Here is an 18,146-nt window from a genome sequence, read left to right as displayed (position 1 = left end):
TGTTATCAGTATTACTAATGTTACCAGTATTACCAGTGTTACCAGTATTATCAGTGTTACCAGTATTATCAGTATTACCAGTGTTACCAGTATTACTAGTGTTACCAGTATTACCAGTGTTACCAGTATTATCAGTATTACCAATTTTTCCAGTGTTACCAGTGTTACAGTATTATCAGTATTACGAGTATTATCAGTATTATCAGGATTACCAGTGTTACAAGTGTTACCACTATTACCAGTGTTACCAGTGTTACCAGTGTTACCAGTGTTACTAGTATTACCAGTGTTACCACTATTACCAGTTTTACCAGTATTACCAGTGTTACCAATGTTACCAGTATTATCAGTATTATCAGTATTATCAGTATTATCAGTATTACCAGTGTTACCAGTGTTTCCCATAGCATTTTATTCATTCCCCCTGAGCTCAAGCCAGTAATAATTGGGAGTATTGGAACCTCAAGGGGGCTGGGGGAGGTGGTTGTTTTCTCCTGGTTGCTGCTGCAACATGATCCTGATGCGGTCTATCGGCAAAGGATTAAAATAAGTCTCCAACCCTCTGTGGGAGGAGGATTGGTCTCCTGATTGGGATGCTGTGATTGGGTGAAACCCTCCGGTTCCTTTTCATACAGGAAGTAGAGACAGACACAGTGAAGTACTGTGACTCACTTGTTCATCACAAAAACGTTGGGGAATAGGAGAGTATATAGCAATGTCTGTCACTGCAAACCCTAAAAACAAGTCATTTGACCAAGAAGATGACAAGGGTAGGTCGTGCATTCTGGATTCAGAAGAAGTAATGGTCCCTGATAATAACGCATTGGAATTCCACTTACAACAAAAACTTGTCAACATACGTTTTAACATTCTGCTTTTTTAACATGTAGTTATATATATATATATTTTGTGAACAGAGAGGAGAGCTGAGTGAGTGAGTGAGTGAGTGAGTGAGTGAGTGAGTGAGTGAGTGAGTGAGTGAGTGAGTGAGAGAGAGCTCAGTCTCTTGGCACATGAGAGGACAGATAAGTAGAGAGAAGCTGGGCTAAGCCACTCACTCTGGAGCTATTAGACCCATTTCAGAGAGAGACAAACTCATGTTCATAAAAACTCATTTGAGTCACGGCTACAGCCATAGCACGCACACAGACAACCATGCCAAAACTCTTCTTCGTCTCTGGTCTGTTGCTGTTACAAACCTAGTCAAGTGGTGTTGTGGTACTTCTATAAAAATGCAGACAATCTTAGGAGCGTCACAGTTGATAATTAAAAAATAATGACAGTTAAGTTTAGTAAAGTACAGGTGATTCAAGGAAACACTGTATATTTTATTGTAATAATAATGAGGACTTCTCTGAAATCTGAAAACGCTTAATCCATTTGTAAGAGTGTTTTCGCCGTGGTCCATCAATTGGTGTTGGCTGTTGAATGATGCTGCTAGCTTTCAGAAGGGAAGTAGGCCTAAGTTTTCTCCTATCATGATCAATAGAAAATACACATTATTTCATTGCAGTCTCAGAGGCTGATATAAATGGAATTATTTTTGTCACTGAGCCCAATATCTGTGACTCTCTCAACACTTCACATCCCTACATGAAGGTTAGCTAAAATGGCTGAGCTTGATTTTTTTAAAAAAAGCAGAGGATAGAAAATGGTGCTTTTATACAGGCCAGAGCTGAGAGAGAGAGAGAGAGAGAGAGAGAGAGAGAGAGAGAGAGAGAGAGAGAGAGAGAGAGAGAGAGAGAGAGAGAGAGAGAGAGAGAGAGAGAGAGAGAGAGAGAGAGAGAGAGAGAGAGGGGAGAGAGAGAAAGAGAGAGGAGAGAGGAGAGAGAGATAGAGGGATAAAGGGATTTACTTATTCATGGTGGGCAAACAGTGCCCAGATGGTCTGGCGAGGCACTATCTAATTACTTGTAGCATGGTTTCCCCAGCTGTGTCAGGAAGTCAGACACTGTTGCTGTCTTCTGGAAGAGTACTGCCACCATCTGGACACAGAGTTTTAATACAGGCAATAAAAAATACTTGTCATAGGCTGAAATGACTTGGGGGAGATCCTAAAGGCAGGTGCTAAAGTGATGATAGTTATCCGAGGGTTGGGCTGGGTTTACATTTATGCAAAGCATTGTTTTATATATTTTATGTAATAGATAAATGCTCTGAAAATCTGTATTTAGTTCCTGTTCTATTCAGATGTTTGTCCATATAGTACTAGAACTCTTCAGCCTTCCAAAAACCTATTGTGACACAAAAGTTATTTTGGGGGGTTGTGACATCACTTTGTGATGACGCTGCCACTCTGAGTGAATAGACACTACGGCTACTGCAAACCCCCTTCTGGGGTCACTAGGTGCACCTCTCAGGTGTGTTTTGCTCAGAGAAATGTACAGAGGTACAGTGCAGACCGTGGCATGTCCAGATATCCAACGTTGACATACTGAATAGGAAACTAGCTCCATTGTTTGAATTTGAGTCCATGCTCCAGCTTTCTATAGAGTGGTGATTATGGCGAGGGAGTGAGTCCGGACGGGAATCAACATTAGAAGTGAGATATGGAAATGGTTTACAAGTGCCTGATTCTCTCCTTGTTCATCTTCTTCTTGGCATTTCAAAGCAATATCCTCATGGACAGGAATAATGAAAAAGTTGCCTTGGAGTTTCTTAGCATTTTCTGTAATGTCAGTTCACTGAAGATGGAACTTAGAACAGACATAAGTGAAGACTTGATTTATGACAAATGGATGGAGTCCATCTCGAACATTCTCAGAATACACAAAGTTGAAGCATTGAGGATGGAAGAGGAGAGCATACTCTACTACATTATGATGTGTATCAAGGTGGCCTTGCTGTCTGTAAGTCCTGCCATCCCAGACCATCCAGATCTCCGATACAGAACAACCTCATGGACAAACACCAACCAGTCCAGAGGCCTTCTTCTGTCTTCTATGGAATCACGTGGACTCTTCATCTTGTCGGTCATCATCATTCCAGCTTGCATTTGGAAGGTAAAATTGGGGATAATACAATTGGAATAATTTGCTTTGACTTCTATTTTTCTTTTTTGAATTGATGAGATCCTTTGTGTTAAAGTCCTTCAAAGCTTGTTGATCATCAGGCCATTCTCTTGTTTCTTGTCTAAGATCTACCAGAGGTGGAGGAGTACAGAAACAGACCCAGAAGCAGGACATCAGGGCAGAGAGACTCCAAATACACCTCCACCTGTACAACTGGTCGTCTCCCAGTCTGACCTGGAAGGGATGCTGGCGCTGCTGCAGAGCATCCAAGGTCACCTCGATCGCTTGGAGAAAAGGTGTCGGAGTATCAGGAGGCCACGGACGAGAGAGAAGAAGAGGCGGGTGATCCGGCTCATGAGTCAAACTGAGTCCAACTCCTCCTCGCCCTCTTCGTGAACATCACATGGGAAAGACACGCTGCAAGATCAAGTGGTAGCAGGCAGTGTTGTGGCGAGGGAAAAAAGGCCTGCACAGAATGTGGATAAATACATCTGACTGTATAACTTATTTGCTTATTAATGTATATTTATTATTGGGAAATAATTGCCAATAGATGACAGTTCAACGTAAATAGCTGATAATGTACTAGGCGTATGAGAGAACTCAGTTACCCATGAACATAGAATTAGGAATTAGAATAGTAGGTTTTGGATTTCTCCCTGACCAAGATGGCTGCGTCATTTTCACCCCATTATGGAACTTTGAGGGTTTATAGGATATCATGGCTAGAATGGATCCAGCTTTTGTCAAAATAATGTCAATAGTTTCATTTTTGCTAACCCTAACAATTTTCCTAATCTTAGCCTAATTCTCCTAACCGGCTATGTTAATTAACCTAATCTATTGCGTAAGTTCTCTTAACCTGCTACAAAAAGTCAAATCTGACGTTTAATTTGACAAAAGCTGCATCCATTCTAGCCATGACCATAAACCACATTATAAACTGGTTGGTTCGAGTCCTGAATGGTGATTGGCTGACAGCCGTGGTATATCAGACGGTATACCATGGGTATGACAAAACATGTATTTTTACTGCACTAATTTAGTTGGTAACCAGTTTATAATAGCAATAAGGCACTTTGTGGGTTTATGGTATATGGCCAATATAACCCTTAGCCGTGGTATATTGACCAATATACCACACCCCCCTCAGGCCTTATTGCTTAAGTAGACACACTGGAAGCTCATGTAGTTTATTTTGGTTGAGGGACACGCTGCTTGTTTGAAATGGAAAAGATTCTCGGTAGCTACTGACAAAGAAGAACATCAAGACGAAGCAGCTTAACAAGTGGGACGCACTGTTGAGCGCTACATCCCGAGGGGTTTGTGCTGATTGTACGGAGATTGTGACAGCCGGTTAAATGGCGTCCCTTGAGAGGGCAAGGACAAGACGTATGTCAGGAGAAGTGCAGTATTATCACAAGGAGACGTATACTTGCAATACGGAGGAGGAGTGGAGGGAGAAAGAGAGGCAGAGGAGGTCTAAGAGAGGAAGGAAGAGGGTGAGATTGAGTCTGTAGAAAATGGCGGAAGAAAGGGAGATGGTTTGATAAAGAAGAATGGTAGAAAGTATAAGCAGAGTGAGCTGTACGACGGATCAAGGACAGGAGGAGAAATGGATGTGATTGAGGGCGAAGTATAGGAGGTGGTAGGTGTGGTGAAAGAAGCGGTATGTGTTAATTGTAGGGGTGCCCATGGGGCTAGGGATCAGAAATGTCCGGTGCGAGAGACGCAGGTTGAGGTTTCCAGGGTTAGAGTAGTGCAGAAGTTGTCGTATGCTGAGGCAGTGAAGAAAGTAGAGGAAGATGGGTCAAGGAGGAGGAGTGGTGTGAGTAGTAGATCTGTACCAGTACAGAGGGATAAACCAACAAGTGATATATGTTTTAGTAAGATTGGATTTTTAGTATTTATAGCAATGGTTATCAACTGTACTGCAGGGATGGAACGTAAGTCACAGAAAATTGAGGTGGTGATGGCAGATGCAGAGAGGTATTTGGGTGTGTAAGACTTTGTGTCAGAAGAGTTACAGGGTGTGTTAATCCCATCCTTTCAGGCCTGAGGTAGGACTAAATAGATATAAATAGTGGAGTAGGGTGGTGGGTTGGTGGGTTGGTGGGAGTTTAGTGAGTGTAGGGTTAGATGGTAGGGTGTTTGTTGATTTATTATTATTTATTTCAAGCAAAGTATAAGGGAGTTATACTCCAGTGTAGTAAGTGGCTAATGCAACATTTAGTGGATGCCAACTGCCGTTAAACCTCATCGAAGAAGAACATGTAGCAAAGATTTTTATAACTAACCAAAGATAGATCACAGCCTGTCGTTTCCAAAAATAACAAATGAGCCATAGTGGGCAGAGCCAAGCACAAGCTAGCGAGATCCTATTGGTGCGTTCTACCAAATATTTGTCAAGCGCACTACCTAAATTATACTTTGCACTCCTTATAAACAACGCGATTTTTAAAAACGTCGGCAAAGTCTACAAAACTTAGTCCACTCTGTTCATAACATATTCTAGTTTTAAGAACATAAAACTGTATTGAGATCAAATATTTCATCGATGAGAAAATGTGCAGAATATCGGCCAAAATCCATCTCGTTCCATCTTCTCCCACCGCCGGCAACTGGGCTTCCTATCACTACCATATTTGCTAGTGAGTGGAAACTCCAAGCGGATGCTTCACATTTATACATCCGGTGAAATATCATCGTCTCATTGTTCTATCTGTGCATGTAGTTTCTTCTCGGATGTGACGTAGGAGGGTTGACTGTCAACATGTAAGATGGCGGCCCACCACAGACAGAATGGCGCTGGGCGAAGGAAAGTACAGGTACATTTATATTTCTGTATTACAACTGTGTATTCATGAAAATGCACACTATTCCATATAGTCTGACAATGTACAGCACTAATCTTAGAAAGACAAGGAGGCAAATTGCAATCCAAGAATGCGTCTCTCGTTACTGTTGACTCACCTCAAGCTAGCTAACGTACATGCTAGTTAGCTAGTATGCTAAACACACACGATTTGAAGCATGATTAGCTCGAACAAAGTATCGAACTTGAGATGTCCGACATAAAATTAAGTTTAATAATTGGTGCATTTCTTAGGGTATGTGTACATTGTCATTGAATTGCGATTCAAACATGTTAGCTGTGTCAGCTAGCTAACGTTAGCTAGGATCTTGAAACGTTAGCCTGTAGTTTACAAGCTAGCTAACTAATGATGCGGACTGTGATCCTCGATGAACTAGCTAGATAAGTTAATGTCGTAGAGCTTCAGCCAACTTTTGGCCAAAGCGGGCAATGACTTGTAATGCTATGAGACCAACTCAGCCATTGACACAGCGTTAGTCGCGCATGCGCCAATGCTATAACAGGGGTGTGTTCAGGCTATTATTGACCATCCCACTCCAACTTTATTTACAGGTGTCTTATGTGATAAGAGACGAGGTGGAGAAGTACAATCGCAATGGGGTGAACGCTCTTCAGCTGGACCCTGCACTGAACCGGCTCTTCACCGCTGGGAGAGACTCTATCATCAGGATATGGAGCGTCAACCAGCACAAGGTACTGTATTGTGGCCCAGTCACCCCTTGATAAAATCCTAGCATATCCCCATCATATGGAAACCCTTTTGTGAGCTGGTTTCCTGGATAATCTCCATTGAATGTGTTTTTAGTCCACGACTAGGCTTAATCTGTGTTTGGGAAACCGGCCCTGTCACCATGTTAAGTCACGGTCATCCCGAGTGGCGCAGTGGTCTAAGGCACTGCATCGCAGTGCTAGCTGTGCCACTAGAGATCCTGGTTCGAATCCAGGCTCTGCTGTAGCCGGCCGCAACCGGGAGACCAATGAGGCGGCGCACAATTGGCCCAGCGTCGTCCAGGGTAGGGGAGGGAATGGCCTGCAGGGAGGTAGCTCAGTTGGTAGAGCATGGCGTTTGCAACGCCAGGGTTGTGGGTTCGATTCCCACGGGGGGCCAGTATGAAAATAAAAAGAATAATGTGTGCACTAACTGTAAGTCGCTCTGGATAAGAGCGTCTGCTAAATGACGTAAAATGTAAATGTTAAGTGAATGTTATTTTACCATAGCAGGACCCTTACATCGCTTCCATGGAGCACCATACAGACTGGGTCAATGACATCGTCCTCTGTTGCAATGGAAAGACATGTGAGTATTGTTAAGTTCCCCAGCAAGAAACCAAAAATTGTCGCTCAGACAGAACGGGGAACTAACAGACACTAACAACAACCAAAACTGGTGGGGTTCTAAGAGTGAGTAAGTAGCTTTGCAAGAGCGAGCCGGAAGCGTGAGGCTGCTTAATGTACAAGTACACCCCCTGGACAGGACGCTAGTCTATCGCAGGGCCTTACCCCCCCCGATCTATCTCCTTAAAGCTGAGTGCCAAACAGAGACACATCGGGTCCCATTTTTACAGTCTTTGGGATGACTCGGCCAGGGATTGAACTCACAACCTTCCAATTTCAGGGCGGACACTAACCACAAGGCCACTGACTTGGTCAGGTTTCTAAAATACATTAATGGTGTCCACTGAAAGTTGTCTAGCAACAACAACTGGGACCTAAAAGACACCCACCATGAGCGCCCACTAAATTTGCCCAAGAGGCAAAGAAAATAAAAACCAAAGTTAAAGACAAGAAGAAAACCAGAAGGTGGAGCAAAATGAAACCAGGGAAGATCAAGGATTGTTTTTTTTATTTAAATCAAATAGAGACTGAAGGTGCTAACCCGCAACATCTCTCAAGAGCACTGGGCCAGCCACTCTTAAATATCACCTGTGCCAGCACAGGTGAAACACCTTCTGACTAACGAGATGGACAAGCCAGCACAGGTGTAACACATACTGACTAACGAGGTGGCACCAATCGGTGCGCCCCACGTGCTAATGTCCAACCACGAAATATATACAGTGAGCTCCATAATTCACTGGACAGTGACCATTCTTTTGTTATTTTGGTTCTGTACTCTAGCACTTTGAGTTTGAAAGGATACAATGACAATGAGGGTGAAGTGCAGACTGTCAGCTTTAATTTGAGGGTATTTTCATACATATCGGATGAACCGTTTACGAATTATAGAAGCTTTTGTACATAGTCCCCCCCATTTTCGGGCATCAAAAAACATTGGACAGTTTAACATAATGTAGAATAAAGTAATCATTGTTAATATTTGGTCGCATATCCTTTGCATGCAATGACTGCTTGAAGTCTGCGATGCATCGCCATCACCAGACGCTGGGTATCTTCCCTGGTGATGCTCTGCCAGGCCTGTACTGCAGCCATCTTCAGTTCCTGCTTGTTTCGGGGGACTTATTGCCTTAAGTCTCCTCTTCAGCATGTAAAATGCATGTTCAATTGGATTCAGATCTGGTGATTGACTCGGCCAGTCAAGGATTTTCCACTTTTTGGCCATCAAAAACCCATTTGTTGCTCTAGCAGTATGTTTAGGGTCATTGTCTTGTTGCATGATTAAGTGCCGTCCAATGAGTTTGGAGGCATTTGGTTTTATCTGAGCAGATAAAATATTTCTGTAGACTTCAGAATTCATTGTTCTACTTCTGTCTGCAGTCACATCATCGATGAAGACAAGTGAGCCTGTTCCACTGGCAGCCATACAGGCCCAAGCCATAACACCCCCTCCACCATGTTTCATGGATGAGGTGGTATGCTTTGGATCATGGGCATTTCTTTTTTTCTCCACACTTTTGTCTTTCCATCACTCTGGTACATGTTAATCTTTGTCTCATCTGTCCACAATACTTTTTCCAGAACTCTTGGGGGTCTTTTAGGTGCTTTTTAGCAAACTGTAATCTTGCCTTTCTGTTCTTCAGGCTTATCAGTGGTTTGCATCTTGTAGTGTACCCTCTGTAGTCCTGCTGGTGTAGTCTTCTGCGTATGGTAGACTTTGACACATCTACACCTGCATCCAGGAGAGTGTTTTTGATCTGTTGGGCTGTTATCAGGGTTTTTTTCTTCACCATAGAGAGTATTCTCCGGTCATCCACTACAGTGGTCTTCCTCTGTCTACCGTGTCTTTTGACATAATTGAGTTCACCGGTTGTTTTTTTCTTGTTAATGATGAACAAAACTGTTGACTTGGGCATGGCCAGGGTTTTTGCAATGTTCCTGAATGATTGATTTTCATTTCTGAGCCTTATGATGGCCAACTTCATTTGCATCGACACTGCTGTCTTCCTCGTGTTGTCACACCCCAATAACAACCTCCAAAGGCAATAGCAAAGTCTAGAATCATTACTATTCATCAACAGCTCTCCTGCATTCACTAATGACACAAATGAATACACCTGCCTAACGACACACATCTGTGAAGCCAATTTAACAAATACTTGTAGTACCTTAAAATGGGGGGACCATGTACAAAAGGTGCTGTCATTTCTAAACGGTTCATCCGATATGTATGAAAATACCCTCAAATTAAAGCTGACAGTCTGCACTTCACGCTCATTGTCATTGTATCCTTTCAAACTCAAAGTGCTAGAGTACAGAACCAAAATAACAAAACAATGGTCACTGTCCAATGAATTATGGAGCTCACTGTACATCCAAAAACCAAAGCCTGTAACAGTATTGAACACTGCATAGCTAGTAGCAACATCAAACTACGACAGTCATTCTGTCATTATCAGTAGCCTAATGTATTTGTTGTAATCCATTCTGTTTCTATAATTCATTTTTTTTTTTATTCTTTCTTTCCAGTGATATCTGCTTCATCAGACACGACAGTGAAAGTGTGGAATGCACACAAAGGATTCTGCATGTCAACGTTACGGACTCACAAGGTGCATTTTCTTACAATCCATATTTGGGCTATGGCTGCAGTTCTTTTGGTTCAGGAATATGATGTCCATTTACAAAATACTGTGTTAAACAGTATAATAGAGCATTCCTATTTGAAAGAAGAAGAAAAAGTGATGTTGATGTTGTATTTCCCCCGTGGCAGGACTGTATGAAGGCCAAAAAGTGATGTTGATGTTGTATTTCCTCCGTGGCAGGACTGTATGAAGGCCAAAAAGTGATGTTGATGTTGTATGTGGCAGGACTGTATGAAGGCCAAAAAGTGATGTTGATGTTGTATTTCCTCCGTGGCAGGACTGTATGAAGGCCAAAAAGTGATGTTGATGTTGTATTTCCCCCGTGGCAGGACTGTATGAAGGCCAAAAAGTGATGTTGATGTTGTATTTCCCCCGTGGCAGGACTGTATGAAGGCCAAAAAGTGATGTTGATGTTGTATTTCCTCTGTGGCAGGACTATGTGAAGGCGTTGGCGTATGCTAAAGACAAGGAGCTGGTGGCGTCAGCAGGGTTAGACAGACAGATCTTCCTGTGGGATGTCAACACACTAACAGCACTGACCGCCTCCAACAACACTGTCACCAGTAAATGTTATTTTCTTGATTTATACAATATTTAGAAGTTGAGTCCCATTGAGTTAAAAAAATCTTCACAGGATGGGTTCGCAGACACAGATTAAGCCTAGTCCAGGACCAAATAGCATTAAGATTCTCCATTGGTTTTTAGTCCAGCACTAGCCTAAATCTGTGTCTGGAAAACCGGTATATGTAGAAGCGGAAATCAAGCTTTCGTTTTCATACCGCAAAGCCTTTTATTTACGATGCAGTACGTTCCCCTTAACATAAAGTGTTTCCAAACACAAACCTGTGCGCTGACCGTTGGAATCTAACCGTTGTGTGTGTGTGACAGCATCGTCCCTCAGTGGGAACAAGGACTCCATCTACAGCTTGGCTATGAACCAGATGGGGACAGTCATCGTGTCTGGCTCCACTGAAAAGGTTAGAGGGCAACATTTAGTCACCTTTTATTTTTCCAGGTTAAAGTTCACGTTTTTATTTGAATTAATACAATTGAATTGTATGTCTACAGTTGTTAAGGCAGTTGCGGCTGCTTTTTGAAAGTTCACCTTTATTTACCAAGCACAAGGTCTATTGCATATTTGTAGACATGCGTTGGACTTGAATACACAGTTGTTGCTGGGATTTTAAAGGTTGTTGTCTCTTCAATCCGTTGACGTTTCATCAGGTCCTGAGAGTATGGGACCCTAGGACGTGTGCTAAGCTGATGAAGCTGAAAGGCCATTCCGACAACGTCAAGTCTCTGTTGCTGAACAGGGACGGCACACAGGTACGGTATATCTCAAATCAGCACGGATGATACATTTTCAGAAAATGGTTATAAAAATAAAATAAAAAACTATGTGAAACGTAAGCGGTTCTGCCAGAACTTGGTCCTAAAAGAATGAGTATTTTCCTTTTCCGTCTGAAAAGTTTTGCTACGTTGTGCACTGCTAAACACAACCCTGGTCTGAATGGGCTAACTCCCTCTGTGGTTCACCCAGTGGGGGGAAATGTTGTATCTGACGCTCTATTACACTAACCTTCCTGTTTGGATGTCCGTCAGTCTAACTCTCATCTCTCTGTGCTTCCAGTGTCTGTCAGGCAGCTCAGATGGGACCATCAGGCTGTGGTCTCTGGGGCAGCAGAGGTGTATCGCTACGTATCGGGTCCATGACGAGGGCGTGTGGGCCCTGCAGGTGAACGAAGCCTTCACACACATCTACTCTGGAGGCAGAGACAAGAAGATCTACTGCACTGACCTGAGGAACCCTGATATCAGAGTACTCATCTGTGAGGAGAAGGCCCCTGTACTGAAGGTAAGGGCATGTTGTTTGTGTAGCTCGGTTGGTAGAGCGTGGCGCTTGCAACGCCAGGGTTGTGGGTTTCGATTCCCGCGGTGGGGGGGGGGGGTATGCGTGTGTTTTCTCCTGCGTATGTTTATGTACGTTTCTGTGTATGTGTATTAACCTGGGTCTGACATGGGCTATCCCTCTCCTCAGATGGAACTGGACAGGTCAGCTGACCCTCCTCCTGTTATCTGGGTCTCCACCACAAAGTCATCTGTTAACAAATGGGTAAACACTAAGTGTGCCTGCCTTACGCTGCCTTCCGGATCATTCTGAGGCTTTCTAAGGGTCAGGGGTTGGGGTCAATTCAGTTTTCGATTCCAGGAAGTGAATTGAAATTCACATTTATGACTTAAAATCGTGTCTTTTCAAAGATTTCTCAATTTAATGTTTCTGTTGCAGTCTCTAAAGGGAATCCACAACTTTCTGGCATCTGGGGATTATGACAATGACGTCACCACTCCCCTGATCCCACTGTGTACAACGCCTGAACAGGTCATCAAAGGTACGACTACACTAGTGGGTGTGGAGTGATCTACTTAACTGGAAACAGTTTTCACATTAATCTCAGTGCAAGCTGTTCGATGCCCTCACTCAAACAGCCCCTCATTGTTTTAAACTATCTCTAACTGAATGCAGTGGCTATGAGGAGAGGCAGAAGGGACACTAGTTTCTAACCATGAACTAGGCTTGGGCGATATACGATTTATAGTGTATACCAGGTTATTTTCGAAATACCAATGGTATGATTTTCAATACCCCCCAAAATAAGTGTGTGAGATTATATATATATATATATATCACACACAGTGCATTCGGAAAGTATTCAGACCCCTTGACTTTTTCCACATTTTGTTAAGTTAAAGCCTTTATTCTAAAATGGATTAAATAGTTTTTTCCCCTTATCAAGCTACACACGACTCCATAATGACAAAGCGAAAACAGAAATACCTTATTTAATAAGTATTCAGACCCTTTGCTATGAGACTCGAAATTGAGCTCAGGTGCATCCTGTTTCCGATGATCATCCTTGAGATGTTTCTACAACTTGATTCGAGTCCACCTGTGGTAAATTCAATTGATTGGACATGATTTGGAAAGGCACACACCTGTCTATATAAGGTCCCACAGTTGACAGTGCATGTCAGAGCAAAAAAACCAAGCCATGAGGTCGAAGGATTTGTCCATACAGCTCCGAAGACAGAATTGTGTCAAGGCACAGATCTGGGGAAGGGTACCAAAACATTTCTGCAGAATTGAATGTCCCCAAGAACACAGTGAGGCTGGTAACTACTGAACTTATCCTCTGCAGCAGAGTTAACTCTGGGTCTTCCTTTCCTGTGGCGGTCTTCATGAGAGACAGTTACATTATAGCCTGCCTTGTCACAACACAACTGATTGGCTCAAACACATTGAGGAAAGAAATTCCACAAATTTAACTTTTAACAAGGCACACCTGTTAATTGAAATGCATGAAGCTGGTTGAGAGAATGCCAAGAGTGTGCAAAGCTGTCATCAAGGCAAAAGGTGGCTACTTTGAAGAATCTCAAATATAAAATATTTATTTAACACTTTTTTTTTGTTACTACATGATTCCATATGTGTTATTTCATAGTTTTGATGTCTTCACTATTATTCTACAATGTAGAAAATAGTAAAAATAAAGAAAAACCCTAGAATGAGTAGGTGTGTCCAAACTTTTGACTGGTACTATATATATATATCGCCCCTTTACATTCGGTAATACAATATATCCCTATGGTACAGAAATTGTATGAAAATCTGGATACCGCCCAACCCTACCATGAACAGGCTCATAACTCTTGCTGCTGGTATGGTCTTAGGAGTGATAAAACCAGAACTACTGTACATATTTGCTTTTGTAGGAGGGGCCAGTATAATTCAGTGTCACATTCTGAATGACAAGAGGCACATCGTCACCAAAGACACCAACAACAACGTTGGATTCTGGGACGTGCTGAAAGCCTGCAAGGGAGAGGACCTGGGGAAAGTAGAGTTTGACGAAGAGATCAAGAAGAGGTTCAAGCATGTCTATGTCCCAAACTGGTTCTCTGTTGACCTCAAGACAGGGGTAGGTTTTTAGGTTTATAACCTAGAAATACCACACGTACTCAATGCTGAATAGGTGAAGCTAGATGACATTGGTTGATGTTGTTTCTCCCTCCCTCTGTGTGTTGCCGGATAGATGCTGACCGTCACGCTGGATGAGAGCGACTGCTTCGCTGCCTGGGTGTCTGCTAAGGATGCTGGGTTCTCAAGCTCCGATGGATCGGACCCAAAATGTACGATTTTTAGGTTTTCATTTTTAATATAACTTCTTCATATTAAATCGCTTTTTATTCTCTTTAGCTATGTTATGATATTGCAATGTTTGTGTGTGTGTGTGTAGTGAACCTTGGTGGACTGCTACTTCAGGCCCTGCTAGAGTTCTGGCCCAGGACACACCTCAACCCAATGGATGAGGAGGAGGATGAGGTCAACCATGGTAAACAGGCCTTGTTGTTGTCGTCTATGTATCCGGGTTAGGCCCAGAAGAAATGTCCTTAGACTCACTATTTCATCATGGTAAATGATAATAGGACCAGTAAGAATGGAGTGTGCCCCCTGTAGGAATGGAGTGTGGAAGTGTATCCTGGATATTGTGTTTGCTTATGACCTAACACTAATGATAATAGGACCAGTAAAAAAAAAAGCTGGCAGAGATTTACATTGTGATAATAGTGACCTTTGACCTTGTCCAACCCCAGTAGCAGTGAATGGGGAGCAGGAGACGCGGGTGCAGAAGGGGAACGGGTACTTCCAGGTGCCTCCACACACTCCAGTCATCTTCGGAGAGGCAGGAGGGAGGACTCTGTTCCGGTACATATCTCAATTTTACGAAACCCATAACTAGCCTGCTAATATTGTTGCACTTGCTAAGTGTAGGGGTCCTAGCCTAGTTATATGGTCTGTTACCGGACTCATTATGTCTAGGGGTCCTAGGTCTGCAACCTGAATGAATGTGTGTATTTGTGAGAAATCAGCGTTTGAGGACAGTGTTGGATGCACGTGTGTCCAGGGAGACTGCAACCTTACCTTAAGTCCAGGGCCAGCTCTGTCTTGACTCCTTTGGGTCGGTGAGCCCAAGCTGATTTATTATGGTGACGGAAACAAATATATACAGAAAGGAAAACTACAGACAGGCATGCCGAAACTAAAGATTCAAATTGAAAGGCTTCACGACCACCAAACCAACCAGCAGCCTCACGGCCACCAAACCAACCAGCAGCCTCACATCTCTGCCAGCTGGGACACTGACTGACGATCACCTCAATTGGCAGCACCTGATGTGCTTATCAACCAGGCTCGGCTTCTGGACAAGGTTGCTGCTGCCCCCTGTAGGAATGGCGTGTGGAAGTGTATCCTGGATATTGTGTTTGCTTATGACCTAACACTAACCCCCCCCCCCCATATCATAACACTACTATTATATAAATACATTTGATTGATGGATTATAGAAATGACGTCGAGGCCATATCATGCATGCTATCATTCATGTATGAATATGAATCTCTACCTGTTTGACACAAAAAAACGGTCCTGTTTGCATTGTTTATTTCCCTTCCTGAACTGTTCTTCTAGATCTCCAGCTAGCCTATTCTAATATAGTGTCCTGTTGCAGACTGTTGTGTAGGGACTCGGGTGGGGAGACAGAGTCTATGTTACTGAATGAGACAGTCCCACAGTGGGTCATAGACATCACCGTGGACGTAAGTACCTTTTTCAGTCTCAACTTGCGTTTTTTACTTTTTTTTCCCATCAGACTTGATTCATACTTTACACTCTTTCTTTATTTCCCCTCCAGAAAAACATGCCCAAGTTCAACAAGATCCCATTCTACCTCCAGCCCCACTCGTCCTCTGGCGCCAAGACACTGAAGAAGTGAGTTTCTATTTAATTTTCTCCGTTTCATGTTTCTTCATAAGAAATCACTACATTCCTAATTTCGCATTGCCACACTTCGAAGTCCCTTATTAACATTTGGCTTTGAAGTTCTTACATGAATCCTTTATTCTGCTGTTGATCCTGTACAAAAAAAAATACATCCTGGAACACACGGTTTGATCTCTGCACATAAATGTATTGTCAATGTTTCAGTCAGAGATCAAGGTCCTACATCCCAGACACAAATCCACTGTCGTTGTGTGTGTGTGTCTCTGTAGGGACCGTCTGTCTGCCAGTGACATGCTGCAGGTGAGGAAGGTGATGGAACACGTCTATGAGAAGATCATTAACCTGGACACTGAGTCCCAGACCACTGCCTCCTCCTCTGCAGCCAATGACAAGCCAGGAGAGACTGAGAAGGATGAGGACGTGGCCCTCATGGCCGAGGAGAAGATCGAACTCATGTGTCAGGACCAGGTGGGAACTCGCTCCTAATTCTTCTGTAGTTTGGGGAGGAATGATGAAATGTCTTTGCTATTTAGTAAAGCTTATGGACCTCCGTTGTTGAAGGAGTGTGTTATCTGTTGCGATTTCCTAAGTATTTGAAAAAGTCCACTACTTGACAGCTTCACCTTTTGATGGCGGTTTGGGCAATGTAGTTGGTTGCCTCGATGTTGATTTGTAGTTATTTTGTTTTTGTATAACAAGTCATATTACAGATTTGCCTCTGCTGATTTTGTTTTTGTATAACAAGTCATATTGCAGTGTAATAATGGCCGTGATGACTGAAATGCATATCCACCTGACCCACGTCCTGGTTGGTCTTCTCTGCTCTCCCACAGGTCCTGGACCCAAACATGGACCTGCGAACTGTCAAGCATTTTATCTGGAAGAGCGGAGGGGACTTGACACTTCACTATAGGCAGAAATCTACGTGAGGCAGACACCTCCATTAAGGCATAAAGAGACAGTTTCTTCAAACACTGCCATCCTCCATCTTCAGCCCCAGTGACTGGCTGGCCAGGAGAGGTCAGACATATATCCCTGAGGAGCACCCACCCACTATGTTTATCAGGGTCGTATTCATTAGACACCAAACGGAAGAAACCAGGGACTGTCTGAATTTGTCCAATAAGAATAGCTCTTTTTCATTTGCCGTTGTAGAATATTTTGCTACGTTGTGTATTATTGAATACAACCCATAAACATTTGGGGAGAGGTTTCTCTGGCCATTTGAGGATGTGGGTGATTTCGTGTCATAGGAAACTCAACCGGACAGACCGGTGAAGCCGGGAGACTAGTGAAAGAGGTGAATGATGAATGCAGTTTTCTTTCTGCATACTGTGCTATAATGGAATGATCGATGAATCAAATGTTTTATCTAGCACTGTGTAGGTTATTTTTAAAACAATTTTTGTTGTCCTTTTGCTTTGTGGTGTCAGTGTTAAAAAAACAACAAAGAAAGAATAGTTCTGGAGCCATGGTAGTATGTCCGGGGGGAGGGGTCTATATATAGGGTACTGTTTGTTCTCGTACATTCCAGAAACAGCCCTTGCTCCTTCGCCAGTACACTATCGCTTAGTCCCAATACTCCGCCCTTCTTCCGAAGTGTGCACTTGCAGACGTAGCCTATCACTAGGACCTGGAGTTACTCCTCACCATGTGACCTGACCAGGGAAAAACTCCTGGTCCTAACTCCACCTACAGTGTACCTGGACAGCCTGACGCCCTATTCAAGCCAATCAACGTTCGTCCCTGACTGTATTGTTGTTCATGGCTTAATTCTCAGTTAGCTGAATTAGGATTGACTTCAGAGATTGAAACAGATATTTGTTTTGTTTGTTGTTTTATCAGGGTTTTTAGTTTTGTAAATAACATGCTGTATGTATAACATGAATTCACCTCCAAAATGTTGTTCTCGTTATTTTCAGGATGCTATGTTTTTATTATTATTATTTTTTGTACAGTTTTAAAAAGTCGGAGAAATTAACTTTATCAAAGGTTTTTGATTCAATGTTTTTTTTTTTCTTCTTCAGAATCCTGAGAAAAGCACACACACACGATATCAAAAGGACAACATCACAATACAGAATTCCTAGCCTGGTCCCAGTTCTGTTTGTGCTGTCTAGCCAACTCGTACTGTCATTGTCGACAATGATCTGGGACCAGGCTACAGATTTTCAAGTTGATAGGGCGGCAGGTAGCTTAGTGGTTAAGACCGTTGTGCCAGTAACCGAAAGGTTGCTGGTTCTAAACCCCGAGCTGACTAGGTGAAAAATCTGTCGATGTGCCCTTGAGCAAGGCACTTAACCCTAATTGCTCATGTAAGTCGCTCTGGATAAGAGCGTCTGCTAAATGAATGATGAAATGATTCTAAGAATGTTTGTAGTTGTCTACGTCATCTAAGCATTCAGGAGACAAACAAGGTATTTCTTAAATCACACATTTT

General features: G+C 42.9%; 2 protein-coding genes across 4 annotated transcripts; both read left to right on the top strand.

Annotated features, from left to right (window-relative positions):
* Positions 1 to 2,330: 2,330 nt before the first annotated feature.
* LOC121534667 lies at positions 2,331 to 3,487 on the top strand. Its single transcript, XM_041841248.1, has 2 exons — positions 2,331 to 3,002; positions 3,138 to 3,487. Exons 1-2 carry the CDS (start codon positions 2,550 to 2,552, stop codon positions 3,405 to 3,407), a joined length of 723 nt encoding a protein of 240 aa, XP_041697182.1. The 5' UTR covers positions 2,331 to 2,549; the 3' UTR covers positions 3,408 to 3,487.
* Positions 3,488 to 5,744: 2,257 nt separating this feature from the next.
* LOC121535391 (WD repeat-containing protein 48) lies at positions 5,745 to 17,701 on the top strand. Of its 3 annotated transcripts, none has more exons than XM_041842419.2 (18): positions 5,745 to 5,839; positions 6,439 to 6,579; positions 7,108 to 7,183; positions 9,751 to 9,833; positions 10,300 to 10,429; positions 10,755 to 10,843; positions 11,091 to 11,192; positions 11,497 to 11,721; positions 11,905 to 11,979; positions 12,154 to 12,256; positions 13,638 to 13,843; positions 13,958 to 14,054; positions 14,162 to 14,257; positions 14,520 to 14,631; positions 15,435 to 15,522; positions 15,618 to 15,694; positions 15,976 to 16,174; positions 16,540 to 17,701. In XM_041842419.2, exons 1-18 carry the CDS (start codon positions 5,792 to 5,794, stop codon positions 16,633 to 16,635), a joined length of 2,043 nt encoding a protein of 680 aa, XP_041698353.2. In that variant the 5' UTR covers positions 5,745 to 5,791; the 3' UTR covers positions 16,636 to 17,701. The 3 variants fall into 3 exon arrangements, with proteins under 3 accessions (XP_041698353.2, XP_041698352.1, XP_041698351.2); XM_041842418.2 differs by having other exon boundaries at positions 7,105 to 7,183; positions 14,523 to 14,631; XM_041842417.2 differs by having other exon boundaries at positions 7,105 to 7,183.
* The last annotated feature ends 445 nt before the right edge of the window (positions 17,702 to 18,146 follow it).

Source organism: Coregonus clupeaformis, chromosome 21 (assembly GCF_020615455.1).
Source record: "Coregonus clupeaformis isolate EN_2021a chromosome 21, ASM2061545v1, whole genome shotgun sequence".
Classification (NCBI taxonomy): Eukaryota; Metazoa; Chordata; class Actinopteri; order Salmoniformes; family Salmonidae; genus Coregonus; species Coregonus clupeaformis.
The sequence above is the reverse complement of the archived record's forward strand: the minus strand, read 5'-3'. Positions and strand labels throughout refer to the sequence as shown.

Bases quoted from the DNA above. Each gene is read 5' to 3' on its own strand.
- LOC121534667 (XM_041841248.1), top strand. From the start codon at position 2,550: ATGGAAATGGTTTACAAGTGCCTGATTCTCTCCTTGTTCATCTTCTTC. The intron at 3,003-3,137 runs GTAAAATTGGGG...TTCTTGTCTAAG, and splicing joins TTCCAGCTTGCATTTGGAAG to ATCTACCAGAGGTGGAGGAG.
- LOC121535391 (XM_041842417.2), top strand. From the start codon at position 5,792: ATGGCGGCCCACCACAGACAGAATGGCGCTGGGCGAAGGAAAGTACAG. The intron at 9,834-10,299 runs GTGCATTTTCTT...CCTCTGTGGCAG, and splicing joins CAACGTTACGGACTCACAAG to GACTATGTGAAGGCGTTGGC. The intron at 15,695-15,975 runs GTGAGTTTCTAT...GTGTCTCTGTAG, and splicing joins GGCGCCAAGACACTGAAGAA to GGACCGTCTGTCTGCCAGTG.